This window comes from Lathamus discolor, chromosome Z (assembly GCF_037157495.1).
Source record: "Lathamus discolor isolate bLatDis1 chromosome Z, bLatDis1.hap1, whole genome shotgun sequence".
Classification (NCBI taxonomy): Eukaryota; Metazoa; Chordata; class Aves; order Psittaciformes; family Psittacidae; genus Lathamus; species Lathamus discolor.
This window is the reverse complement of record NC_088909.1, coordinates 23899861-23927456: the sequence shown is the minus strand read 5'-3', so window position 1 is coordinate 23927456 and position 27596 is coordinate 23899861. Positions and strand designations below refer to the sequence as shown.

Sequence of the window (27596 nt, the reverse complement as noted above, 5' to 3'; positions counted from 1 at the left end):
TTTCATCGTGCAGAACACATACTTTATTTATCATGATGCACAAACATTCAAAGGTTACAACAAATTCAGGACAGTCAAATTATTTGTGGTAACAATTGGTGACAGCCACAGCACAACGTCATCTCCAGATGACATCGACTGCTCACCGCCCAACTGATTACTGGTAGAAAACCATTGCACAGAGCAGTGCCAGCCATCAGGCATCTTTCCACAGCCTGCGGCTGCTGCTGTGTTTAATTTCAGGGATCACTTTATTTCCACTCACAGCAACTGGAATCAGGAGCTTCCTGTAATCCAGAGGGAGGTGACGCTCAATCAGCACATGCAGCGGTATCTCATCTGTCACCAGCCTTTGTCTTGGTTCAGAAAGAGGAGAGCAAAGAAGACAGTTATTAGTGAAAAGTGTTTCTACTCAAGAGTAAAATTTGTAAAGTTTCTTGCAGCGGCTGTTTTGCATTTCACAGCTGAAATGCTGTAGCTGCTGTGACAGATACAGACTCCTACTTGCAGGCAATGCTCCAGGTCCTGTGCACAGCGCAGAGCCCAGGCTCATCTGCACACACAGGGACACAGCAGCTAACTGCAGCAGCTCCCAAAGAGCTACATGCTCACCATGGCAAGGGCCAGCACACGGATGCACACCTCTGTCAGGGCCTCACCACCCTCACAGGGAAGAGCTTCTTTCTGAAATCTCATCTCAATCTCCCCTCTGTCAGGTCAAAGCCATTCCCCCTTGTCCTGTCCCTACAGGCCCTTGTCAAAAACCCCTAGACATCTACAAAAAGGTAAAATAATACATGTTCAGAATCTTCAACCATGGCCAACAAAACCAAAGCCTGTTCATACTAACATCAGCACACGCCTGTCAGGTGGGAAAATGAAAATCTCCAGGACAGCAACAGGTGATTATTTCTAACCAACAGCCCCAGGTCCATCACACAGGCCCATGCAGAACCAATGCCCTCAACCAGGCATGCCCTGCACAATCCCTCGGATGACTTTAACATCCCATCTGAAACCCAGTGAAAACAAGAAATAATAACCTAGAGTGATGACTTGAAATGAGTGATGACTGTTTTGGGTCCCACTGAACTGAAGAGGGCTCCCAAGCCAAGAGCACATTCCTGTGTTTTGGTAACAGCACAAAGTAAATTCAGGCATGAGATGGGGCAGCAGGAGAAGAGCAGCAGGGGAAGATGCTCTAAGAACCATCCCTCCAGGCTGCTGGCCAGGGAGCACCACTGCCAGGAGAGGCCAGCCCTGGCCTCCCAGGCCAGAAGTTCCTTCTGCTCTGCAGAGGAGCTGCCAGGTTGAACCCCAAGTACCAGCAGCTGCAGCAGCAGGGAGAGTGGGGTGTTGCTTGTAAGAGTAAGTGATCAAACCAGAGAGCAGGACACGTGGAAATGCTCACATTGTTTCCATTGTGAGTGCTTTTAACAGAAGTCACTCAAGGATGCAAACGATGCAGCCCAACCTCTGCTTTACGACTAACACTACCTATTTTGCAGCTGTAACTGCTTCACCCTTGCATATATGCCCCTCCTCTTGCTACTAGTTTCTCAGCTGACTCCTTGTGCTCCCAACCCCTCACTACTTACTCTTGCCCCTCCACCACTGTGGAGTATAATAACCCAAGTCCACCAATTCCTTCCTGGGACAGAAGGTCAAGTGGCATTGTGCAGATCACACAATACCACACTTACTGCTAAAATACTTAACTGCTAGTGCACACCCTGGCAATGACCGCCTTACTGGGCTATCAAAGCACCACATAAGATTACTACAAGTCAAAGACAACCCTCCCATTACCTTCTCATGAGGACTTCTATGTCAGACACTTCCACTGTCTTCCTCCCGGCATGGGTGGCGAAAGCTGACAGATCACTCCAGAGCTGCTTGAAGTATTTCTTGGTGCTGAAGGAGGATTGAGGTCAGGCTGTGGAGTGTGTGAGCACCAGCTACGCACCCACTTCTGTAGGGCAAGCTGCACCAGAGCTGCTCACTGTGTAGGTCACAGCCTGTCACTGAAAACTGTGGGAGAAGAAACTCCAGCCCTGGAACAAAGTTTGGCTTCTCAGCCTGGGTGCCCTGGACCTTTACAGCCAAGACAGCTGCAAATGAGTTGCACGACTGCAGCCAGAACCCTTCCCAAACTGCCCACATGTGCAAGAACAGCAGTTAACCCCAGGGGAAAACCAGCACTGAGGATCAGACTGTTGGCTCTTGCAGTATTGCTGTTCAAACAACCCACAGGTCTTACTCATGAAGGTAACATGGTCCACGAATTCAAGAAACTGAGAAAAAGGGATCCCCATGTAACAGTGCACAAGTGGGACACTTTCACCTTGCCCAGCACAAGAACAGTTTTCCAGAGCCACATGGAGACCAACATCACCTGCCACGTTTCTGTCTTCCTGTTGACCACAGCTCCTGTGACTTTCCCCACCTGAAGAAGGAGGGCTCTTTGCTTGCCAGCAGCCCTCCTGATGCGTTTGTTATTTCAGGAGAGGACCAGAAGGGAAAAAAAAAACCAAACAAAAAACAAAACAAAACCCAAAACACACACACAAAAAAAAAACCCACAAAAAAACCCCGCCAAAACAAGCAAACAAAAAAAAAAAACAACAAAAAAAAAGCCACTAAAATGAGTGAGAATGGAAGCAGTTTGTTGCCACTTACCATTTTTCAACAATTCTGAACGATTCTGTGGCCACTGGCATTTTTGCGTAGTCCTTAAATACGCTCTTTATCGAACTACTTGACATTTTAGGCTCCAAAGGTTTTTTCCATGAGCACTTTACAACTGGCTTTGCCTGCTGTGGCTGCAGAGGAGGCCTTTGAGGCAAAACGAAAATGCACACATCAAATGAACAAACACAGAGCAGAGGGAGAGATCACAGTGCTGAGTTTGGGCAAACCTTATGCTGAATTGAAGGAACTACTTTGAGCTGTTAATTTTTTCTCCCTCCCAATTCTTCAAATCCCTCATGCCCATGAATTTCAGTTTGTGAACAGTTCACATGGCATCATGACCTTGGGAGAAGCAATCCAGCTTGAATTTCCCAAGATAAGCATGTCAGCATAACAAATAGTTGGCAAACCAGCGTTCTCTCCAGTATACCAGTGCAGTTTTCATCGCATCCCTGTAGGATGTGTAGCAGGAGTACAAGTCTGAGGCATCCACAGGTCACCTCTATTCCACTGTCATAATTTTAACATCATTCCACTTCAGCAGATTATCAAGGACTCCTTTTTCTATTTTATAAATATATTTTACTATTCATGATTAGAGTAATCATCCAGCAACTCTGGAAGCAATTATTCATCTCTGTTCACAGCAGGAAAGGGCACAAGAATTTGGTTTTACCATTTACTGCTTCAATAAACAAAAATATAAAGTCATGGACTAGAAAAGTTCCCCAGGCCCTGCTGTTAGTGGTTCTGATGACATTTGCTTGATAGACCTTTATTCAATTGCTAAAACAGTGGCTGGACTCTTTACTCCCTGCTGCAGCTGATAAAGCACAAGACAAACAATGCAGCAGGGTTCAACCCACTTCCCCTGGCATTCACACCTCCCAGAGACACCTCTACCAGGCCACAACTGAAGGTTCCTCATACTTACTCCGGAGCAGCAGGTTTTGCAAGTGATGGAGTTAACAGTGGTGGCCTGGAGGCTGCAGCATGGACAAATGGGGGCGCCTTCATTAAATCCTCTGTGGACAAAATGTACTTAAGGAACTGGAGTCTACTTTCAGAGCTCCTCAGCAGGCAGTGCTGTAGCAGCAGACAGAAGCCCAGCCAGCTTTTCACACGAGCTCTGGTGCCACGCTGCCTTTGCCCAGGCTGTTGCTCCACAGCATACAGAACCAGAGCAACTGCCTCCTGCTGCAATGCCACCCCACCTGCTGCCACATCGGCTGGTGGCTTCCCTCGTGTGCTGGACATGCTCAGGGTCAGGCTGCAGGGGCTGTTGGCTGAGTGGACTGAGGCTGCCAAAGCTGCTGCCTCTTTTCCCATAGAGAGCTTCAAAGTCTGCAAACTACCTCCTTACCATCCTGCTAAATCAGTGTCAAACTCTCATAACACACAACCATCCTGCCAAATCAGTGTCAAATTCTCATTAACACAGCAACAAAAATCACATTACAAGGGCCAGTCTATGAGTATCACAGAATCCCAGACTTGTTCGAGTTGGAAGGGACCTTAAAGCTCACCCAGTTCCAACCCCTTGCCACAGGCAGGGACACCTTCCACTAGAGCAGGCTGCTCGAAGGCTCTGTCCAACCACTTCTTTGGGCAACCTGTGCCAGGGCCTCACCACCCTCACAATAAAGAACTTCTTCCTTATATCTAACCTTTATCTCCCCTGTTCCAGTTTAAACTCACCACCCCTTGTCCTGTCGCTGCATGATGAGTCCCTGATGAAGAGTCCCTCTCCAGCATCATTGTAGGCCCCCTTGAGATACTGGAAGGCTGCTATGAGGTCTCCACACAGCTTCCCTTCTCCAGGCTGAACAGCCCCAACTTTCTCAGCCTGTCTTCATATGGGAGGTGCTCCAGCCCCTGATCATCCTTGTGGCCTCCTCTGGACTTGCTCCAACAGCTCCATGTCCTCCTTATACTGAGAACACCAGAACTGCACACAGTACTCCAAGTGGGGTCTTCCCAGAGAGGAGCAGAGAGGGAGAATCCCCTCCCTCGTGCTGGTGCTCCTGCTCTGGGGATGCAGACCAGCACATGGCAGGGTTCTGGACTGCAAGTGCGCACTGCTAGATATTGTACGTGCATGCAGATGTTGCACATACATGCTAATACACACAGCGTGTGCACACGCTGGCAGGTAGCGTGTGTGCTGAGGTTGGCATTGGCCAACACTCCAGTATGTCCAGGTCCCTCTGGATGCCATCCCTTCCCTCCAGCATGTTGACTGCACCACACAGCTCGGTGTCATTAGCAAACTTCCTGAGGGTGCTCAATCCCACTCTGTCACCAACCAAGATGTTAAACAGGAAGAGATGCTACTCTTTTTGTTTCAGCCTGCCAGCAGCGATCTCTTCATCGAGACCTTTCCATCCCTTCCTATAGCTGTGTTAAAGACAACCACACTGACACACTGTTGTAGACACCCTAAAAACCCTCACAGCTTTCCTTGTGGCAGAAGTGTGCCAGCAGAACAGTCATCTTTGTGCCTTCCACATTGCACAAATGTATACAGGTCTGGTATCTCATTACAGCTGAATTTCCCCACAATGCCTCAAATCCTGGCAATAGGATTCTTTTATGTTGTCCTCAGTTCAGTTTTATGTCAGGGTGTATATTGTATGTCAAAAGACTTTAAGACCGGTGCCAAAACCACCACAAAACACACTCTGGCCATCCTTAAAAATGGCCTTGATCAAAGAGAAGTCAGTCTGATGTGTGAGTTCTTCCAAAGGGTGCAACTACTCTTGGGGCATCAGAACAGACTGATGCAGTGTCTGAAGGACTGTTTAGGAACAGACATTTCTAGCTTTCTGGAAAACCAGCCTACTCTTTTGGTTAATTGGAAAGGAAATCTGTAGCTGCACATATAAAATATGGGGTTCTATATTAGGTTTCAAGTCTAGACTCATGAATGGCTGTGGAAGCAGCAGTTCCATGCTAAGACATTACGAAGTTCGTATGAAGTTAGGAGTCAGGAAAGAAGGAATAAAAGAGAAGAGAAAGCTGCATGGAGACCTCATAGCAGCCTTTCAGTATCTGAAGGGGGGCTATAGGGATGCTGGGATGGACTATGCTTTAGGGACTGTAGTGATAGGACAACGGGTAACGGGTTAAAACTTAAACAGGGGAAGTTTAGACTGGATATAAGGAGGAAGTTCTTTACTGTAAGGGTGGTGAGGCACTGGAATGGGTTGCCCAGGGAAGTTGTGAATGCTCCATCCTTGGCAGTGTTCCAAGGCCAGGTTGGACAGAGCCTTGGGTGACATGGTTTAGTGTGAGGTGTCCCAGCCCCATGGCAGGGGGGTTGGAACTAGATGATCTTAAGGTCCTTTCCAACCCTAACTATTCTATGATATCCCTATGTCACTTCTATAAAACCATTTTATACTCGGTTTCATCTATTTGTACACTTCCATTACTTTCAGCTTAAAAAGTACAAGATGATCTAGGTCCCTGAAGCACCTGATGAGGCAGTAAACTCTAGCCCTAGAAACAGCAGCCAAAGCTTCCCCTAGACTACTTAATGGACTAAACAGTTAATAATGTTATTATCCTATGTTGTTACCTAATCTATCAAGAAATAATGGAAAAATTTCTCCAGCTGCCTCTGCTACTGCTGAAGGTACTACTTACGTTTATTCTCAGGGTCTCCAGCTTCATCCTCAGTAGGCTCTTCTTCTAGACTATCCAATCCTATCAAAATAGCCGGGTCCTCTAGTTCATCTGCTTGTTCAACAGCATCCTTCAAGGGCTCCATCCCAGATTTTTCAGAGAAGGTAGGATTAGAATGCTTACTCAGACTTCCAGCTCCAATATCTTGGGCAATCTCATGCTCTAGATTTCCTAACAGTAAAAATACATCACTGAAACAAGTATCTTAGCCAAAATTTCAGAGCACTCATAAGAACAAAACCCAACTTTCCATTCCTGACAACACTGCCATCAATTATATTCCTATCTTCAAGGATAGAGCGTCAGCACACTAAACTAGACAAGCTAAAAAATTGAAAACCCTCAGCTTTTCCCTCTGCTACATCTAGGTGTCAAAAAAAGCAAAACAAAACAAAAAAACAGCAGTTAGTAATGTGGAGTAGACCGTGAGATTTGAGTGCAATTTTTATCTGAGCTCCTTTGGAAATGAACTCCATTTAGTAAGTACTTTTATCTCAAAAAAAGTCTTATCAAAGCCTTAATGCAGCATGTTGAACACAGAAGACTCAAGCATTCAGGGAAAGTAACTTGAGAGATCCTGATTTGCCAACACACTCAGAAGATCTCCAAATTTTATCAATCTCTGCCTGATTCTGGAACTTCCTCTGGTAAATTTTAACTGAAGATGCCTTCTGCAATTACGTATTTGTAAACACTATTGCCAAAGCAATTTCAGTCCCACTTGAGCAGAATGCAATCTTTCAGTTTAAAATGCTTAACATTAGTTTGCTATTTTCCCAGTATTTAGCCTGGATTCCAGAATGCAAACAGAGTTAACAAGTATCTCTCCCAGCAGTGATGCCAATAATGCGACTTGAGACATCTCTGGCGTTAGAGATTCAGTATTAGAGGTTGTCCTCACCAGCCTCAGGAGAGCCTTGGTATTCAATACCTCCTTCTACTATTCCCTCTTCTTCTGAAGGGGCTGCTTCTGTGAAAGGAACAATGGAAAAGACTTAAAAAGGATCCTTAACTGGATCTTCATTACTTACTAGAAGGCACCCTTCAAGCTCTTGTCTAAAGAGAAAAAGATGCTGGTTAGTACTGAAGAAAGATAACAGCCAACATGGCTTAAATAATTATAGTAAAGCATTAGAATGTATACAAACCAAAAGAATGATTAGCCAGACACATTCCTTGCCAGGAGGGAGCTATTCATCTTTCCTTTGGGAAGATGATCAGTACTATGGACATATCAAAACATATGAACCTATGTTCCATTTGCAGAACTGTGAAGTGAGAAAATACTGACAAGAAAACACATGAGCAAGTCACAGTCTCATTTGAGAAAGCTTGTCTGGAAATGTTCACAGCATCAGTCTCTCTCTGATGAGACTTCAATCACTTTACCTCCAGCATCTACTGCACAATTAAGTCTTGATTTCACTCTGTGAGTCACCTGAAAAAAACTCTTAATCAGATTAAAGCACTGCATTCCCTTCCAACACTGAAAGCACTTACCCTCTCTGAAATTCTCTTCCTGACCCACTCTGTTCACTGTCTTAGCCATCTCTTCTTCTGTATCACTTACATCTAGGACCTCAATTGTACAGGCCACAACATCTCTCAAAGACTTGCTGAAAGATCTCTTAGGCTTTTGAGTGACTGGGGACCCCAAACATTTACTTGAACTTCTGGACAGCAAAGAGGAGCTCCGTCTATTAACAGCTAGTAATTAAGAGCATTAATGTGCCCCTAGTCTCTTTTTAAATTTTCTTTTCGCTTTCCTGGCAAGTAAAAAAAAAAAATCAAGCAGAGAGAAGTACACACAAGAACACATTCCTTCTTTACTTGGAACAGCTCAGAGTTCACACTGAATCTCAGGAAACAGTTGGAAAAGTCCTTGCAACTATTTTGAAAGCTCAAACTGTGGAGCAACACTGGCATCAGCTACCTTGGGTAAAACAGCAGAACTAGGTAACCATTCACATTTGACCTTAATGCCTTACAACCTCCAGCATCTTTCAGATACACTCTTACCCTCCTCCTCTTCCCCTCGTTTGATCCAGTCCCCTATTCCATGTCCTCCACACTTACCTCCATGTTATCTCTCTATTTGTTCTCACAGTGCCTACCGCTGGACTCTTCAAAGCAACCAACTTTTTTCTATAGATCTCTTCTCTTGCCCTTTCAACACAACCTTTCCCTCCAGCATGCCACAGACAATCCTCCAGAAGCAGAGTATGTTGCAACAGTCCACTAGGAATTAATTTCTAAGGTTTCCAGAGCACAAACTCTTCTCCTGGCTTGAGTAGTACTGAATTCACCAACCATTTTTTAAATACCATGGCCCTTTTGATAAAAGATCATAAAAAACCCTAAATGAAACATCAGCTGTCCATACTTCATGGAAAGCATAGGGAGCTTCAACTGACAGTGTAAAGCAGATAGAGCCTGGCTCTTTTTAGTGGTGCCCAGTTCCAGCAGAAGAAGTAATGGGCACAGACTCGAACACAGGAGGCTCTGTCTGAATATCAGGAAACAATTTTTCCCTGTGAGGGTGACTGAGTCCTGGGCAACCTGCTCTTGGTGGCCCTACTAGAGCAGAGGGGTTGGAGAAGATGACCTCAAGAGGTCCCTTCCTATCTTAACCATCCTGTGATTTCAGATATTACCGGCTAAGCCCCAAGTCCTAACCCATAGTACTCACTGCCAACCACCACTTCTTCTGAAACGGAGAGCTGACCCATTGGGTTAGTCCACTGGGAATGATCTTGCTTATTTTCTGGTGGGTTTTCAGGTGATTTTGAAGATACAGGAGTCATACTGTCAACATGCTCATGATCAAGGACTAAGTCTTGAGAATATCCTTGGGTCCTTCTCTTGCCTGTACCTACACTTGTCAGCATGGTTGTTTGACTCCCAGATGACATTTCTGAGTCCACAAGATAGCTCTGTGCTGTTTAGAAAGTTTTAAAACAAGTTTTATGTGAAAAAGTGTTTAATGTCACAGGAGACACATTTATTAGCAGGACTTGCATAATACAAAATTGAAATTATTCAACCAAATTTTATTCATTCTCCACAGATCAAAACCTGAAACGTTATCACCACACTTCAGCATCCCAAACTTTCTCCACCAAAGTGTCTCCCCAGTACCCACAGTTACAAACATGATATCAAATGATTCCTAGTATAAATCACTAACCTGGGTAGAGCACATACTTAAGCACACAGAATCAAAGCAAGTACAGATACAGAGCCTCATTCTAATCCTGCTTCCCAAATTATACTGGATTTCTGTGAGCATGCTAGTACTATTTAAACCATAAAATACAGACCCACACTTCAGAAACTGCTTCTACAAGCCACCTTATAGAAGGCACTCCCTCCCAAAACAGAAGGAAGAACATGAAAGAAACCTTTTCTCCTCAGCATGTCCTGTTCCACTTTGTCTTCAAAAACTTTTATGTCAACAGGTTTGCGATTCTTTGGCCTCCGGTGCAGGTGTCTCCTTTCGACAGTGTCTGGCTTGACCAAGCTTCCAAGAGACATGCTAAGAGATCTGTCAAAAGAGGAAGGAAAAAATAATTTTCCAAGCTTACATACTCCTTTTTACTCTCAGATTACAAACATGGTGCCAGTAACAGCAAGACAATTATTACCATAATCATTATCAATTATTACAATCATTATCACAATTATTATCACAAATCTCTTAGGTAAGAGAAATTTCCCCCCAAAAAACTTGAAGATTACATGCCAGCCAACTTTAAATAAATAGTTTAATTCCATGACATAACATCAGGATGTGTATTACAGAGACCAGGAAACAGACTGCTTTACAGCCTCCAGTCTTGAGAGGGCTGCAACAACACATGTGATGAAAGGTTCAGGAATTTTATAAGTTTTAAAGAACAAAAAGAAGAAAAAAAAAAAAAGGGGGGAAATAAATGCTTGAGACTAAAGCTGTCCTCTAGATGACAGCAGGTTGGTAGGAGGACTTCAGACCAAATCTAAGAAGCTGCTTAGTATCAGTATTCACAGCGAAGTGGAGCTATCACACACTGTAACTTTTTAAGACAGGAGCTAAGATAGCAACCTGCAAAGCATTGGAAGAGATGTACCTCATTGTAAATGTTTTGCATCTTAAAGAAGCTGACCATGCTCAGCTACCTTTGTTCCCTCTCTCAAGGTAGCCTAATGAAAAAGGGGGTTCAGAGAATTCACAGGTACATACATTGAAAGGCAGGAAAAGGTGCTGGTGCACTGCCATGACACAAATGGCATGGAATAGGTAGGTAGGTAGGTACTGTCCTGGTTTTGGCTGGGACAGAGTTATTTCTCTTCCCAGTAGCTGGTGCAGCTCTGCTTTAGTTTGAGAACAATGCTGACCATAATGATGGTTTAGTTATTGCTCAGTAGCACTTGCCCTGGTCAAGGACTTTTCAGTCTCATACACTGCCAGTGAGGAGGGGCACAAGAAACCAGGAGGGACACCTACCCCAAACCACCCAAAGGGGTATTCCACAGCACAAAGCATCATGCTTAGGACAGAAACTGGGGGGAGTTGACAGGAGGCACTGACTGCTGCTGGGGATTGGTCATCTGGTGGTGAGCAACTGTGCTGTGCATCACTTGAGGTTTGGGGGTGAAAAGTTTATTCCTTCCTCTCTCTTTCCCATTATTATTATTGTATTATTATATTTTACTTTTATTTCAATTACTGAACTGTTCTTATCTCAACCCATGGGTTTTTAGAATGCAGCCCTGTGCAATAGCCTTGTGTGGGGCCACAGGCAAGGGCTGCAGTGAGAAAGGTGAAATAATTTGCTAATTATGCCTAGGATCATTACCAAAGTGCATGGGTAACACAGGAAAAGAAGCTCTCCGACTTGCTAAGAAGCTTTTAAAGTTCAGGGGAGTTAGGCTAAAGATTGCATAGATGCAACTTATGTGATGAGACAATTAACAGGCAGAGATAATTAAAGATTCTAAGGTCTACTAGGTACTGATTTATTTTTGGGAACATGAGAATGAAAGGAAAGAAGTAGGGATCCTACTGAGTAAAGAGAAGAGTGACAGCAGCAATTCGAGCTAGCCCAACCTGAGCATACAGGGCAGAACCGTAATTTCTGAAAATCACAAGGTGTGTAGTGTAACACATTCAAATGCCATCACTGTAGGGGGGGCAGGGTATATGATTGTGCTGTTACTGACACAGGTCTTCATCACGCACCCAGCTGTCTATACTGCTCTTCCCAATTACAGAGATGATGAATCAAGGCAGCTATAGTTAGGACAGCTACGAGTAAAGACATTTTAGTTTAAACTCACCCAGCCACAGTGCTGTCCAGCAGTGATGGAGCTAGAAAACATTGGTGATATGTTAGTTGAGAAAGCACAGCAGGTGAGAAATTACTCTCTACACCACAGGCTACAGGAGCAACCCAATAGTCCTCCTTCTATGTGCTACAATTCTCAGAAGTTTCATTTTAGAGAGAACAGAATTAGATGATGGGTTCGCTTTACAAATTCCAGTCTGCATTTCAGAACTGTGTATAAGAATTCTAATAAGCAGTTTCTAAAAGGGTAATAAAAGTTATTTCAAAGAAAATTGAATATGGCACATGCCCTCCCCCTCAATAATATTAATCTTACATTTATAGCAAGATGCTAGGCTAGGGCCTCAGTCATAACCACCCTGCAGCAACACAAACCAAACACTAAAGCATCTGGAAACTTCAGAAGTAGATTGTGCAGATTGTAGATTGTGAAACTGTAACACAAACTTGTTCTACTCATGAATTCCCCAAAATATGCAGAAAGCAGACCTGGAAAGCAGTGACAAAAATCACACTCATACTAGAAAATACTGGAGCATGCAGTGGTCTGCTTTTCAGAGCTGCCTACGTTTTACCAGAACATGTTCAGAGGAGGTACCAGGCTAAAGACAGACAAGCTGAGTTTTTGACCACAGGTGAGTCATGGTGGGGTTCATCTCCAGATTAAAGTATCCAAACATAGGCGTCTATGTTCCCATTACAGCCAAGCACCATTAATCAAAGGTAGGTGTCTACTTTAAGGTAAGCTAAATCACCCTCCATACTCCACTGACCAGACCTCCTCTAAACTTCAGGAGGACTCCAGCTACTTCATGTACACACACACATAGAGCATCTGTAATTTGGCCCTAAGGTCTCTAATTTGGAGTTGAATCCCACCCCTGAATTCTACTCCAGTTGCTAGTGCCAATAGGATATGTAAACTAAGAGGAGGTGTTTTAACTGTCTTTGTTAAACTGCAAATAAAATTATATTTACAAAATTTTGCATATTTGTATTTACATGGAAGATTCAGTCCTACATAAAACATTGTATCTTTCATAAAGCTGCAAGATCCTTTTTTCCCAAACAAGAACTGTATCACTTATTTGATGTAACTGCAGTCAAGTCTGCAGCTTGCTGTATTTTCAAGTTTCTGGAACTGAGGGAAAGACAGGGATTGCTTTGTGTGGAGATACTTCAAACCTCGAAGAACACCCAGCTGTAAAAAGAGTCAAGACGTTACATTCAAGGCAGAGTTTGTAACTTTGCTCAAAAAGGCTTATTTTCAATTTGATAGGAAGGGATTTTCATTCTCTGCTACGCCCTTTGCACAAGATGCTGCAATCTTGCTTTCAAACATATTGCTGCTCAGCTGAGAAGCTACTAAGAACTAGACTGTAGCAGATGAAAATCCACTGACAGCAAAAGTAGTGCTGAACAAGGCAGTTTTTCACTGTGGCCTTACCTTGGTTCTGGACAAGTTGTTGGCTTACTGCTCTCTCAAATTCAGAAATTTTGAGTTGCTTCGTCTCCTTATTTATACGAGGTATGAAGACAGCTCTCTCCTCAGGAACAAGCTCTGGCAGCTGCATTTCCTCCCTGCCAACACAAACCAAGCCTTTAACAGAGGATGACATCATCACTTAGCTAGCCCAGAAAGGCCCCTGTAATGCCACTGAAAATCATATTAAAATGATTTGACCTTGCTGCAGCAGAATTAAGGAACTAAGTGATCAGCTTTGCAAATGCAGGAACATGTCATTCCCTCCTGCTAAATCAAAGTAAATTTCAGAAGGAGAATCAAAACTTGAGTGTATATTCAAAACAGCAAGGTTCAGAAAGGTCAGACTAGAGTAAAAGCGTGGACTTTCAAAAAGCTCCATAGCACTCTCCTCCTAACAGCCCTCCTAATTGCCCATGTAATTAGGCATGGCAATCATTGCCATGTAAACCATAGAATACCAAATTTGTTTGTGTTGGAAGGGACCTTAAAGCTCATCCAGTTCCAACCCCCTATCACGGGCAGAGACACCTTCCACTAGAGCAGGTTGCTCCAAGCCCTGTCTAACATGGCCTTGAACACTGCCAGGGATGGGGCAGCCACAGCTTCTCTGGGCAACCTGTGCCAGGGCCTCAGCACCCTCACAGGGAAAAACTTCTGGCAAAGATCTCATCTCAGTTTCCCCTGTTTAAGTTTCAACCTGTCACCCCTTGTCCTATCACTACGGTCACTGATGAAGAGTCCCTCTCCTGCATCCAAAGAGGGATGAAATGAAAAAGCCATCATCATGAAACAACAGTAGGTACAACAAAGCACAGTAGTACATGGAATGGACATGTCATATCCCAGCCAGGCACTGGGTCAAGATCAGGAAGTGTTGTCCCCCTTTAGTGAGAAGTTCCAAGAGTCTGTTTCTCATGAAGTTCACGTTCAGGCAGTGAGATGGTGCCAGCACCGCACCGAATGGTAAGACCATCGCGTTCACAAATCTGTTCCCCTTACAAATCACATTCTCTACCACTCAGAAGTGTAGCTAAGTTTCATTTCTTATAATGTAAGCCTAAAGTGTTAGAATTAACTGGCTTGTAATGGGGAACAGATCTGAAGCACTAGGGAAAAGATTGTGCCTTTTTTTTCCATATCTCTCCTGGAATGCGCTATTACAGCTAAGGAAGGCAGTGCCTGTCCAAACAAAGGAAAGCCCACATCAACTAAAGGAAGGTTGTGAGAAAGGATTTAAAACAAAAAGTCTACATCTATTTACATTCAATGACTAGCTAACACATGGAATACAGAACCCTGCACGGATTAGCTGGCTTGGCTTTTCAATTGAGAAAGGCTGAGAAAAAGCACAAAGAGGTTCAAGAACTCCAATAAGCAAAATCAAGAAAGAACTAAAATAATATTGCTTTTTTTAATTTAAGAAAAAAAAAAAAAAGAACAAAATACAAATCAACAAGCTGCCACACTTACAGAAAACTGAGGTGTTTCTTCCCCTACGAAAATATCAATAGAAGTTCACTTAGTATTCTGCATGACCTTATTTAAGGCTGCTTGTGGTCAATGTAAAGAGTTTAGCTACAAAGGAAATCACATCATTCAGAACAGTCTGTTTTGCAGTAAGCAAAAATGGGCACCAGTATTGTGACAAAACTGGTTAAAGCAAATTAAGACTTATCACCACTACTGGCTTTCTTCTGTTTCATAATGAAGTCAATGAACCATACTTTAGCCTCCCCAATTCAGCCAGGCCCAGTAACTTAAAATATTAATGGAAGCTAATGACTAAAAGCAGCTGAGCTCCAAACCACTCTACAGGAAAAAAGTTATCCCGAGCAGTCCAAAACAAGGATAATCAAGAAGCAGCAACACTGTATAAAGCTACAGCAGCCGGTGCTCTGAATATAAGATGCGGCAGTCACTCATTATGAGCCAAAATTGTCAGCATGCAGCCTGGAGCCTCGAGGAGATCAAAGAACTTCTTTAGTATGTCACAGACAACTGAGGAAAGTACATTCCCACCTACAGATTTCTGATATTCAGACTTGACAGGCTGAGAGAGCTGGACTTGTTCAGCCTGGAGAAGAGAAGGCTCCTTAAGGGGAGACCTTAGAGCAGCTCCAGTGCCTAAAGGGGCTACAAGAAACCTAGAGAGGGGCTTTGGGCAAGGACCTGTAGGGACAGGACAAGGGGGAATGGCTTTAACCTGACACAGGGGAGACTGAGATGAGATCTTTGGCAGAAGTCTTTCCCTGTGAAGGTGCTGAGGCCCTGGCACAGGTTGCCCAGAGAAGCTGTCCTGCCCCATCCCTGGCAGTGTTCAAGGCCAGGTTGGACAGGGCTTGGAGCAAACTGGTCTAGTGGAAGGTGTCCCTGCCCATGGCAGGGGTTGGAACTGGATGAGCTTTAAGGTCCCTTCAAACTCAAACTAGTCTGGGATTCTATGATTCTCCTGACCAGCAACTCCACTGCAAAAAGATATTTGAAGTCTGTATTTAAGTAGGGGGACTAAGCACAAGCCCACAGTACCTGCTTCTCAGTCCCTCAGCTCCAGTGATTCCTACATGACTTTCAAAGCTGGAAAGGTATTTATGAAAACCTCACTGGATGGAACACAATTCTGATCACTGAAACAGAAGCAGAGAAATCCTGTTCCCCAATCCCATCATCGGAACTGCAGCTATAGTGTAAAAAAAAAAAAAAAAAAAAGAAGAAATGATCAAAGTAAAAATTTTAACAATTACTTACGTGTTGGAAAGCCTCCCAGTTGAGAGTTCTGGTTGAGCTTCTTCTGCTGCCACTTCTGGTTCTTCATGTTTTGATATGTCAGGCACCACAGGTGAAGCTGGTGGAACTGCCAACAAACCAAAACATTATTATTTTTCACAGTTCAATCCAGCAAGAATGCCAGAATGCAGCAAAGTGGACAAACCTACACTGTATTTTGTAAGTTACATGTATTAATGGGTTAAAAGAACTGGTTAAAACTATTTGGGTTCTACTCAGAAGGATGGCTTGTACAGTGACAAAGCCAACAGAGTCCTATATGCTGGAGTTTGTGATAATGTGTACCTCTGTGATTTACTTATGGTCCTAAAGGTAAAGGCAGCACAAGGATTAGGCGCTTGGTCCCAGGACAATTACAGTAAGTGAAGAGGATTTTCAAGAATATGACTGCCACTGTAAGGCCTGGTCTTCAAGACAGAGCTGCATCGCTTGTCCTCATTCAGCTGCCACTGAAGTGATTCTGCTTTCACACAGTTGTGGTTCAAGCCCAGCTAGTAACTCAGCACCACACACCCATTCGCTCACTCCTCCCCTTTCCCCTCCCACCTCCAGGTGGGATGGAGAGGAAAATCTGAAGAATGTAAACCCCACAGGTTGAGATAACATCAGTTTAATAACTGAAGTATAATATTAAACTGCTACTAATAATAAGGGAAATCATAAGGGGAAAGAATATGAAACTAAAAGGGAAAGGGGAAAAAATCCAATAAATACAAGTGATGCCCAACACAATTGCTCAGCACTTGACCTATATCTAGCCCTACCCAAGCAGCAATCTCCAACTTCTGGGTGACTCCCCCAGTTTATATACTGGGCATGACGTGCTATGGTATGGAATACTCCTTTTGCTAGTTTGGGTCAAGTGTCCTGTCTCTGCTTCCTCACGGCTTCTTGTGCCTCTCATCACTAGCAAAGCAAGAGACTGGAAAGTCCTTGATCAGGGTAAGTGCTACTGAGCAACAACTAAAACATCGGTGTTACCAGCATTGCTCTCAGAATAAAGCCTAAACACAGCACTGCACCACCTACTGAGAAGGAGAAAGATAACTGTTACAGCCAAACCCAGGACGTACATACATTGGCCACACAAGGGTCTGTATTTCTGTTTGACATAACAAGGTAAAAACAAGCTACAGAAGAACATCTGTTCCCAACTCCACCAAAATATTGTCCTTTTCCTCTCCTGTGGAGGATTGGCTTGTCGAAAAAGGTCAAAAGGTCATGCTCCCATCAACGAGCTGAAACAAGACATCTATGTAGAAGATGGTGCAAACCTCTCACACCAGATAATGAGGAAATGAAGGACACCGGCAAACAGCAACATACTATGACCAATCACAGCCAAGGCCACTAAGTGATAAGTGCATGAGAAGGAGGATGGTGGGGGGGTGCACGGTGTAGCTGCAAAAAATGTAGAAGCTACAAACCAATGATCTTGTAACATGTAAAAGCTGTAAGCCAATGAGCTCTCTGTAACCAAACTATAAACATGCAAGCAAGGTATATAAGTATCGATCTGCTTAGCAATAAACGAGACTTGTCGGTCATCATCTAATGAGCTCGTCTCCCGGCGATTCCCACAAATGGTGACCCCGACGCGATCCCTCGAACACCACGGTGGGACGACGTAAGTTCTGCTCGGGTCCTGATCGCAGCCACAGGACGGTCAAAGCGCCAAGATCTCAGGATTTTAAGCGCCGGACCCTGGGTGACCGTATAGACGAGCCCGGCCGATACGCGCCGCCGAAACCTGAAGGGGCTGCAACAAGCGCGCTAAGGTATGGAAAGGCAAGCGGCGTATGATTTATTTACTGCCTTCTTACAAAAGCAGCAGGTTAAAGGGATCGACCTGCAGAAAGAGCTGCAGGGACTGTTAGCTTATGGACAGTCTAAGGGATGTTTTGTTAACCCTCACACTGTCCATAAATTAGCAGAAAGGCGAAAATTTGGAGATAAGATTTGGCAAGCTATATATAATACCCTGTTAAAACAAAAGGCTGGGAAGACAGCAGGGATCGGGAAAGCTCCGAAGAACGCAGCCACAGAAGGCAGTGACACTGTGAAACATTTGTTGGTGATTTGGAGAACTATTTTAGAGATGTTAAAGTCAAAGTTAGGTAAATTATGGTGGGTGGTACATAATGAACTTTTACAATATCAGGCAGAAAAGAAAGCTGCCGAGCAGGCACTCACGGCTCAGGCAAAAAACAGGAGTTATGAAATTGACTGGCCTTCCTCCATTCCAATGCCATCTGCTTTTTCACAAGTAATGTTGCCATCTCCACAAAATGCAGATGACACCGGAGCAAGCCCCTCAGTTTCGGAACCAACAGCTCCCCCCACCACTACGACTCTAAAACCAGAAAAGCCCTCTGTTAACCCTCTTTCAAGCAATGAGCCTATCCCTGGGGCAGAAAGTGACCTAGTGGAGGCCATAGCTAAAGAAAGAAGGGAGGTTTGGGCAGCGGTGGCTAAGGACAGCCTTGAAAAGGGGGACAATGAGGTGGCAACCTCGTTGGCATGCCCGGTGACTTTTCAGCAACACCAGGGTGGTTTGATGGCAACTGTTACCCCTTTAGATTGGAAACTGTTATCACAATTACGAGCGACGGCCAGTCAATTTGGAGTCACCAGTGAGCCGGTAAAGCAGATGTTAGATTATATCTGGACTGCTCATATCTTGCTACCATCCGATTGCAAGAGTATTGCTAAGCTTATATTCTCACAACATCAGCAGTTGCTTTTTAACTCTCATTGGCAAAATCTGGCTCATGGATTCGTAGCTTTACAAAGACAACCTGGGGATCCCCTTTACGGGGTAACCCTGGATGAGTTAATGGGTACAGGACCGTTTTTTAGAACCGAGGCACAAGCTTTATTAGGACCTGATAAGTGTAGAGCAGCTATGAATTTAGTACGGCAAGCTATTAACCAAGTTAAGGACCCAGGAGGTGTGCCTTCATATATGGCTATCAAGCAAGGACGAGACGAATCATTTGGGTCCTTTATAGACAGAGCTGCTGCAGCTATTGAAAAAGCAGGCGTCCCAGACTACATGAAGGGAGCCTTGTTAAAACAATGTGCTTTACAAAACTGCAACCCCATTACCCGAAATGTTATTCTTACTTTGGGAGCTAATTGGACTATAGAGAAAGCATTAGAAAGAATGGCCTCACAACCAACAGGGCCGCAAGCTATGGTAGTAGATGCCATAAAACAGCTAGCTGAGGGAATTCAGAAACAAGCAAAGGCTTCACAGACTCAGGTGTTAGCCGCTCTTGCACCCCTTCAAGCGTCGGCCGCACTTGGCCAGCGTAACCGCGGCCCTCTACGCTGTTATCGATGTGGAGGAATGGGACATCTCCGCCGAGAATGCACTGTCTCAGGAGTGTGGTGTCAGAAATGCCGAAACAACTCACATAACACCTCTATGTGTCGGCGAGGTTCGGGAAACTGCAACAGGAGCGCGTACACCAACGGCCGCATGCAGAAACAAATTGCCGCTGTAGCTCAGATGATTCCACCCCCTTGCAACCCGCAACCAGCGGAAGCCTCGGCTTGGACCTGGCAACCTCTGTAGAAACACTTGTAACTTCACAACCTCAAAAGATCCCTACAGAAATTAAGGAAGACAGAGATGAAGACACTCTTTTGACCCAGACCCTATTGACCCCAAGAAAGAGCCTGTGCGTGCTCATCAGGCTGCTGTTGCTGCTCCTGAAGTTCTGACGCCTGTTAATTCTGATGCTGACCTGGATGATCCTTTTGACATGGAGCCAGAAAAGAAGCCTAATTTATATCCCCCAGATCCTCATGATAAATGGACAGCTGTAAAGGGAGAAGCGAGATGGGTGTGGGATGCAGATGTATCGTGTGCTTTCCCTGTGATGTATGTGCTGGATCAAGACCCGCGGTGGGAAGGTCTCTCGTATGCCCTTATCAGGGGTATTGGGAGGACTGTGGCGGACTGTGGCGGACCGTGGACTTGAGGCCCCATATACAACTCATTTGATACAGTCTCTCTGTGATACTCATGTACTAGAAGTTAGCAAATGTCTATGATTCTATTGATGCTTGGAAACCTTTATAGATATTGCTGGCCACTTCTTCTGACATAGACTGGCCACCTGTGTCAGAATGAGTGTGCATTTTGATCAGTATAAAAGCCCAAACCTCATGCGATGTGAGGGAGGCAGATCCTCTGCGGGGACGCTCGCTAGGGCTGAGCCTGCCACCTCACACTGGGATGATGCTTGTTGGAGCTGGTTTCCTGATGGTCTTCACAGAGTCCTTATGCCATGTTCTGTACGTGGAACTGTGTAGTGTGAGTAATGATTGTCTGGATTTTGTGTTTCAAATATTGTAGTTGTGTGAAATGTGCTTGTGAGATCCCATATGCATACGTCTGTGTGTGTGTGTGTGTGATGAGAGCAGATGGTGTTCTATGTATTTTCTTTGTTATCGTGTTCATGTAAAAGTTTTTAACAGGTAGTGGTTTAACATTTCAGGCAAGAAAGAGTTAATGCAAAAGTGTGGTTGCTGACAGGTATTTATGGCTGCTGCTGAAGCAGGCAGGCAGCTGTAGCTGCTGCCGAGCAGGCTGCTGTTTGTAGCCGTGCAAAGCAGGGTGAACAACTTTTGAAAAAAAAAAAAAAAAAAAAAAAAAAAAGGGGCGGGGAGAGAAGAAAGGAAGGTAAAGTTGCAGTTCAGCGAGGCCAGGGAGATCCCCTGATTGGGGTGCAATTACAACACCTGATGGGAACTGGACAGTTCTCCACTAAGGAGGCTCAAGTCCAGCTAGGTCCAGAATTGTTAAAAGAATCTATGAGACTAGCCTTGCTACTGGGGAGATCATCATCTGCGTTGAAAGGACTATTCATTGTTCCAGGTGTCATCAATGCTGATTATATGGGTGAAATTATGTTAAATTATTTATGCATCTTTGGTGATGAACAAACTCCAGCGGTTATTAAGCACTTTGTACAAACAGAAGATAAAGCCTTCTTTTAAGGTGTACTATCGAGATCCTAATACAGATCTGTGGCAGGGACCGGCAGAAGTAATGTATCTGGGCCGTGGTTACGCCTGTGTTTGTGCTCCTGCAGGACCCTTGTGGGTACCATCCAAGTGACTAAGACCGGCTGTTGCAGAAGCTCCAGTGACGGCGTCTCCGCGCTAGTGTATGGACCCTGAGTCGCAGGACCAGGAGGAGCGTTGCTTGCGCCGAGTGCTACAGCCACTAATAGAAGAACTTAACTCCTTAATCAACACAGAGCTTTCGTTGAGCACGGTCGCCCTCCTAGATCCGGTCCATGGCCACAGGCATACAGTGGTACAACTGAGATTGGTGATACAACAAGTGCTTCGATAACTCTGTAGTTTTGTCATCAGTGTGAGCCTACAGTAGAATTGTATTGTGGTTGTCAGTCTATAAGGCATCTTCGCCAGAGTTAGCTGAAACAAAGACCTTTTGTATAGTCTGTCAAATTATCTTTTATGTAACCCGCTTATAGCGCTTCAGAAATATTTAGCTGATTTTAGAAGTTTCACTTCATAGAGCTGTATATACGTTTGCTTTACAAGCTGCTTCGCTGTTATAGGTCTCATAGTTATAGGGGGTTTGTTACTTTGTTATGCTTTGCAATGTTGTTCTGCTTGTTTACAACGACTCCTGACTCAGTCCTTATTCCTTTATAAAGAAAAAGGGGGAATTGTGGAGGATTGGCTTGTCGAAAAAGGTCAAAAGGTCATGCTCCCATCAACGAGCTGAAACAAGACATCTATGTAGAAGATGGTGCAAACCTCTCACACCAGATAATGAGGAAATGAAGGACACCGGCAAACAGCAACAAACTATGACCAATCACAGCCAAGGCCACTAAGTGATAAGTGCATGAGAAGGAGGATGGTGGGGGGGTGCACGGTGTAGCTGCAAAAAATGTAGAAGCTACAAACCAATGATCTTGTAACATGTAAAAGCTGTAAGCCAATGAGCTCTCTGTAACCAAACTATAAACATGCAAGCAAGGTATATAAGTATCGATCTGCTTAGCAATAAGCGAGACTTGTCGGTCATCATCTAATGAGCTCGTCTCCCGGCGATTCCCACACTCTCCGCTTTCCTGAAAATAAAGGGTACTTACAGATGTGGATGATTTTCTTGATCAAAGTCCGTGGTGTGTCATCCGTAGTATCAGACAACTGTGGTCCCAGCCCCACCAAAGTACTTCTGCCCAAATTCTTCTTTCCTGGATTAGATCTGGTCTAAAGAGAGACATTAGACAAACACAACTCAAAACCTGCATTTTTATCAACAGAGATGACCCTTAGCATCAAAAGCATTCATCATGCATCCTCGAGTAACAGGCTAAGCTACTTAACACATCTTCCAAATTCCCAAACAAGTTAGAACAAGGAAACACATTTGCTTTTTTAACACTACTGTCACGTCGGTTTTGGACAGGAGACAGTTCACAGTGACACACCATCCCTCATCGTGGACCAAAGCCTGAGAGACTTGAAGGCACGGCCCATGGCCGCTCACGCGAACGCCGCAAAAAGAAACGGTAACAGAACACAACCGTAAGGGAGATGCGAGGCTCTCAGGGCCCTGGCCACTCGGCGAGGGCGGAATTCAGGTCTTCGGCCCGTTTTACAGATTAAACGGACAAGGAGCACCCTGTGTTCCCCGGCCAGGCCGCGGGGACCCAGCTCCTCTCGGGAAGGGCGGGCAGCGCGTGCCGGCCGGTCCCACCTCGGCTTTCTCTCCCCTTACTTCTTCCCGTATCCTCTCCCCGGCCCCATACATCACCTCGGCTGCTGCTCCGGTGGTCGAGCGGCGGGAGGATGAGCGGCGGGCACGCACACCGGTCTCTCCGGCGGACGAGCGGCGGGCACGCACACCGGTAGCGCCGGCGGACGAGCGGCGGGAGGATGAGCGGCGGGCGGATACAGCTGCCGCTCCGGTCATGAAGCCGCGGGCAGACATGGCGACCACTAAGGCGGGCCGTCACGACAGTCTAACAGCGCGCCCGCGCGTCGCCTCACGGGAGCGGGCGGGGCCACGGCGGGGGCGGGGGAGCAGCGCAGTGTGGGGCGGGTAGTTCCGGCTCGGCGCTGTCGCCGTGGTGCATTGTGGTCCGCGTAGTTCCGGTGCGGCCGCGGCGGGCGGTGTCGGCCGGCGGCGAGAGGCCGCGGTTGGCCTTGTGGGAGCTGTAGTTCGGCGGGCCCCCCCTCGCGGCCGTTCCCCCCCGCCCCGCCATGCCGGGCTTCACCTGCTGCGTGCCGGGCTGCTACAACAACTCGCACCGCGACAAGGCGCTGCACTTCTACACCTTCCCCAAGGACGAGGAGCTGCGGCGCCTCTGGTTGAAGAACGTCTCCCGGGCGGGCGTCAGCGGCTGCTTCAGCACCTTCCAGCCCACCACGGGCCACCGCGTCTGCAGCGAGCACTTCCAGGGCGGCCGCAAGTCCTACCTAGTGCGGGTCCCCACCATCTTCCCGCTGCGCGGCGTCAACGAGCGCAAGGCTCAGCGGGCCGCCCGCCGCCCCCGCCCCGCCGCCGCCGCCGCCGCCGCCGCCGCTACTGCCGCCGCGCAGGGCCCCGCTGCTGCCGCTGGCGTCGCGGTCCCGGCAGGGGGCGCGGCAGAGGACGTGAAGCCCATCGACCTGACGGTGCAGGTGGAGCTCGGGCCCGGGGCCACCGTGGGGCCTGGCCCCGGGAGGCTACTGGCGGCAGGGGAGGAGGGCCCTTTGGAGGGCGGTCCCCCGGACCACTCGTACTCGCTGTCGTCGGGCACCACGTCTGAGGAGCTGCTGAGGAAGCTGAACGAGCAGCGCGACATCATCGCGCTGCTGGAGGTGAAGATGAAGGAGATGAAGGGCAGCATCCGCCGCCTGCGCCTGGCCGAGGCCCAGCTCCGTGAGGAGATCCGCGAGAAGGATCGGCTGCTCCACGCCGCCAGCGCCGGGACCCGCAAGCGCCACGGCCTCTGAGGCTGCTGGCGCCCGGCTCGGGGCTCTGCACTGCGGAGCCTCCGCCGCCCTCGGGGAGGTGCCCTGGCAGAGCGGGGACTGCGCGGGCTGCGGCCCCGACCCGGCCCTCTCTGCCCGGTTCCTCCTGCCCCCACTGAAGCATACCCGCGCCGTAGGGATCCTCCTTCCTAGACGGGGCGTCCGCTGTCGCCTCAGTGCCAAGCCCCGTTACCGTTCTCCCCAGGCTTAGCCCTCCGTGGCGACAGTGGCAGAAAGCGCTTCTCGTAGTGCGGATGGGACCACCAAGTGGAAGCAGGGTGTCGGTTTTCAGCAAATAAACTCGCCCGTGGTAAGTGAGGTAGCAGCAACACTACCCTGGAGAAGGCGCAGCTGGAAGCGTGGTTGGCACCGAGCCCTTCATAGAAATGAACAAGGATGTCGTCTTTGGCCTTGCATAGCAGAGGCATGAGGAAAGCTTTATAAACCCTCTCAGGGTGATGTGTTTCTTCAGTAAATTACTGATGCCATAAAAGACTGCTGTTTCTAGAGTGAAAGAATCCGTAGGTTAAAGAGTGCTCGTCCTATATAGTTTCTGCTTTCTCTGCAGTGCACATGTATTTGTTACAGATGTCTCAACACTGAGTAAGGATTACAGTCTGGTACAAAGAGTGTGGTGGCATTTGACAGCTGGAGTTTTATCTCATCAGCTTAAGAACTCCTCATGAAACGGAGGTTTTGTAACATGTTGGGATTGAAATCCTTGGCTTTCGTTCAGGATGGAACAGAAGCAAAGCGAATTTATCTGCAGTGGTTGCAAATCCTTGCTATCTAATCCTAAACTAGTCAGCATGACTAATAATCTGTACATTAGGCGAGACCTTACTGAAACATGCTTGTGTATTCTAAACTGAGATTTAAGACTATTATAACAAACCATGTGGAATGATTGTGTAGTTTCTGGTTCTAGCCAGCGTTAGTCCCTTCACTTTCAGCAACAGGAAACCAAATCAACGTTGGCTAGACAGAGGGTGGTATGAGGGCAGCAAGGCCACTCTTTGGGCTTGAATACACACTGCTGGTTAGCTGGTGGAACAGGTACCTCAGCACTTCAGAGAAGGAAGAAGGGTTATCTGGTGCACCTCCATAGCTCAGTGGCAGTGTGTATGTAAGAGGGTATGGCTTTGCTAGCGGTGGGTGTTGAGAACAAGTGCAGTTCACCACAGTGTGCCCATAATTGCACTAGAGGGAGGAATGCCCAGGGGCCTCCGCCCCTGTGAGATCTTTGTCCCATGACCAGAGTACATTACACTTGTGAGGTCGGGATGCCAGTTTTGCAAAATTTTCTAGAAGTATTTTCTAAATGTAAGAAGTTCTCTTTAGTTTGAAAATATTGTCAGCTTTGTAACCCTGGCTAACGTAGCTTTACAACTGTGGGTTTTTTTCTGACTGAAGAAAATGGCACAGTGGGATTTGGTCTGGTGATGATGCAGCCCAGTCAGCTACAGGCGGTGGTTGTCACAGCCTGCTATGTGATGCATGGCTCTTTTTTCTATTAATGTGTACCAAGTTGGATGGTTGCCTGTAAGGATACTACACATCTCTTTATGTACTAAGTGTTTGCCATTATTTCATTTTAATTTATTTTTTCTGATCTGATATGTAGCTCTTAACTTCAACTCCCTGATATCCTGATTTTCCTGTGAGTCGAGTAAAGCAGTGAGGTTTTGGATTAATTGGTTAGTTTGGATTGTTTTGGTTGGTTTTGTGTGGAAAGAAGATACCTGATACACCATCTGATTTCACATACGTAATTAGTCCAGCAGATCTATATGCTTCCATCAGGACAGCAGGCAGCACAACCTCTCTCCTCATAAATGAGACTGGTTGTATGTCCTAGCTTCTTGAGAATGTGTGTGGCACAACACTTGTGGTACTTTTTCTACCATTGGAATGCACTTCAGGACGTTCAGCCCTTCGGCCCTGCTGGACTGGTTAACTGCTGGACACTTGGACTTCTCCAGGTTACACTGAGGTGCTAACATGCTTAATTTTAATAAAGCATATTCTGTTTTGTTATGTCTCCTGTTTCTCTGCTGTATGTGTGTATATATATGTGTGTGTGTGTATATATATACATATTTCTCAAGACTGTGGCTTGTCTTCTCTTTTGCAGTGTTTTTGTATTCCTCATGAACTCCACAGCTGCAACAGCATGAACAGCTTCACATTCATGTAGGGTGAGGAAGAGGAGTTTGAAATCTGTCAGTGCATTACTGCCTGCCTACACAAGGCTTGGAGTTTGAGCAAATGGCAGGGGAGCCCTAAACAGCCAAGAGGGATTAGAGCTTCCCTGCAGTGCTTTGGCTGGAGGGACAGTGCCAGTAGCCTCCAATGAGGTAACCTAGTGCAGGGGACAGTGTGTAGCAGTTTTGGATTTTTAATCCTATTATTTCCCAAAGCTCCTAATGTCTGATTGATTTGGAGCTACAAGTCTCAAATCATCATAAGCTGAAAAAAAAAAAAAAAAAAAAATCAGTTGTACCTCAAACATCGTATTTTTGAGTTGAACTGGGAATGTTGAACAAAGCAGCATGACAAAACTGAACACTTTCCCCATTTGCTGCTAAATCAAATAAAGGAGCAGTCCTGGCAGTGAATTCAGAGGCTAACTCTGAGTAAAGGCACCTTACTGTGCTAATACATAAACTGTTACTGCTCAGTGCAAATGCTTTTTCTTCTTCACCTTTCTGCATCCTGTATCTAACTGATGACCATGTTCCCTCTGCCAGCCTTGCCACATTCCTCTGTGTGTCTATTATCAAATGTTAGCCCTGTAAGATTTGTAAGATTTATGTAACATAAAATAATGTTTATTTGAAATGGCTTTTATGGTTCTAAGGGAAAACTTTTAATTTCTTGTTTATAACAGTCACTCCTGGAGATAAATATGGCTCCGTTTCTGGGTCCTGTAACTATTTTTAAGTTTTTCTGTAGCCTTTAACCCAGAGGGTTAATAATTTTATTTTACTTAAAATGATGCATTCTTGCATCAGGCTGTGGAGCTCAAGCACCAACAACTCATGTATTCCCTAAGTGTTGTGGTGCAAGTTCACCAGCTCAGCTTTCCAGTAACTCAAGAAATCTAGAAACAAAACTCCAACCATGGCACATTTGGCCATGCAATCTTAAAATCTGATGACACGGATGAAGACAATGCAGCCTGCCCGGAACAGATTGCTGCTAGCCAGGCTGCCAGCTGGCTGGTGGCATTTTCACCATCTGCAGAATGTTTCTGGCTGTTCCTTCCCTTGTTTCCAAAGCTAGCTGACAATACCACACTAGGACTGGCTGAAGCTCAGGCTAGACTGAGTGAAAACAGCGTTCTAACATGCACAGTCTTCATCTAACAGCTCTCTGCATCTGCACAAACCATGTGGTCCCCACCTCTGGGTTAAATAACAAAGATCATTTTCAGAAGGAGGTGCACCTAATCACTTGTTTCTACCCACTGTTTGCTTTTCCAAAGACTAACATTTTTGAGCTTTAATAAGATAAAATTAGTCTTTGTGAGAAGGGAGCTTTGGCCACAGAGCCCCTGTGAGACCAAAGGAGCCTGAGCTCTATGCTGAGTTCTTCACAATCTATGGGTG

The 27596-nt window shown here is 45.9% G+C and overlaps 2 protein-coding genes across 5 annotated transcripts; one reads left to right on the top strand and one right to left on the bottom strand.

Annotated features, from left to right (window-relative positions):
* Positions 1–23184, bottom strand: CENPT (centromere protein T). 4 transcript variants are annotated; one of them, XM_065661487.1, is made up of 14 exons: positions 22784–23184; positions 22116–22236; positions 15934–16039; positions 13150–13283; positions 11695–11725; positions 9780–9922; positions 9068–9316; positions 7280–7348; positions 6502–6549; positions 6340–6399; positions 3626–3716; positions 2680–2835; positions 1810–1914; positions 1–356 (listed from the first exon to the last, which is right to left on the bottom strand). In XM_065661487.1, the coding sequence occupies exons 1-14, from the start codon at positions 22958–22960 to the stop codon at positions 197–199; spliced, it is 1650 nt and encodes a 549-aa protein (XP_065517559.1). In that variant the 5' UTR covers positions 22961–23184; the 3' UTR covers positions 1–196. The 4 variants fall into 4 exon arrangements, with proteins under 4 accessions (XP_065517559.1, XP_065517557.1, XP_065517561.1 ...); XM_065661485.1 differs by having other exon boundaries at positions 6340–6549; XM_065661489.1 differs by lacking the exon at positions 9068–9316 and having other exon boundaries at positions 6340–6549.
* On the top strand, positions 23051–26022 carry THAP11 (THAP domain containing 11). The gene has a single exon (XM_065661490.1). The coding sequence runs from the start codon at positions 23233–23235 to the stop codon at positions 23965–23967; it is 735 nt and encodes a 244-aa protein (XP_065517562.1). The 5' UTR covers positions 23051–23232; the 3' UTR covers positions 23968–26022.
* The last annotated feature ends 1574 nt before the right edge of the window (positions 26023–27596 follow it).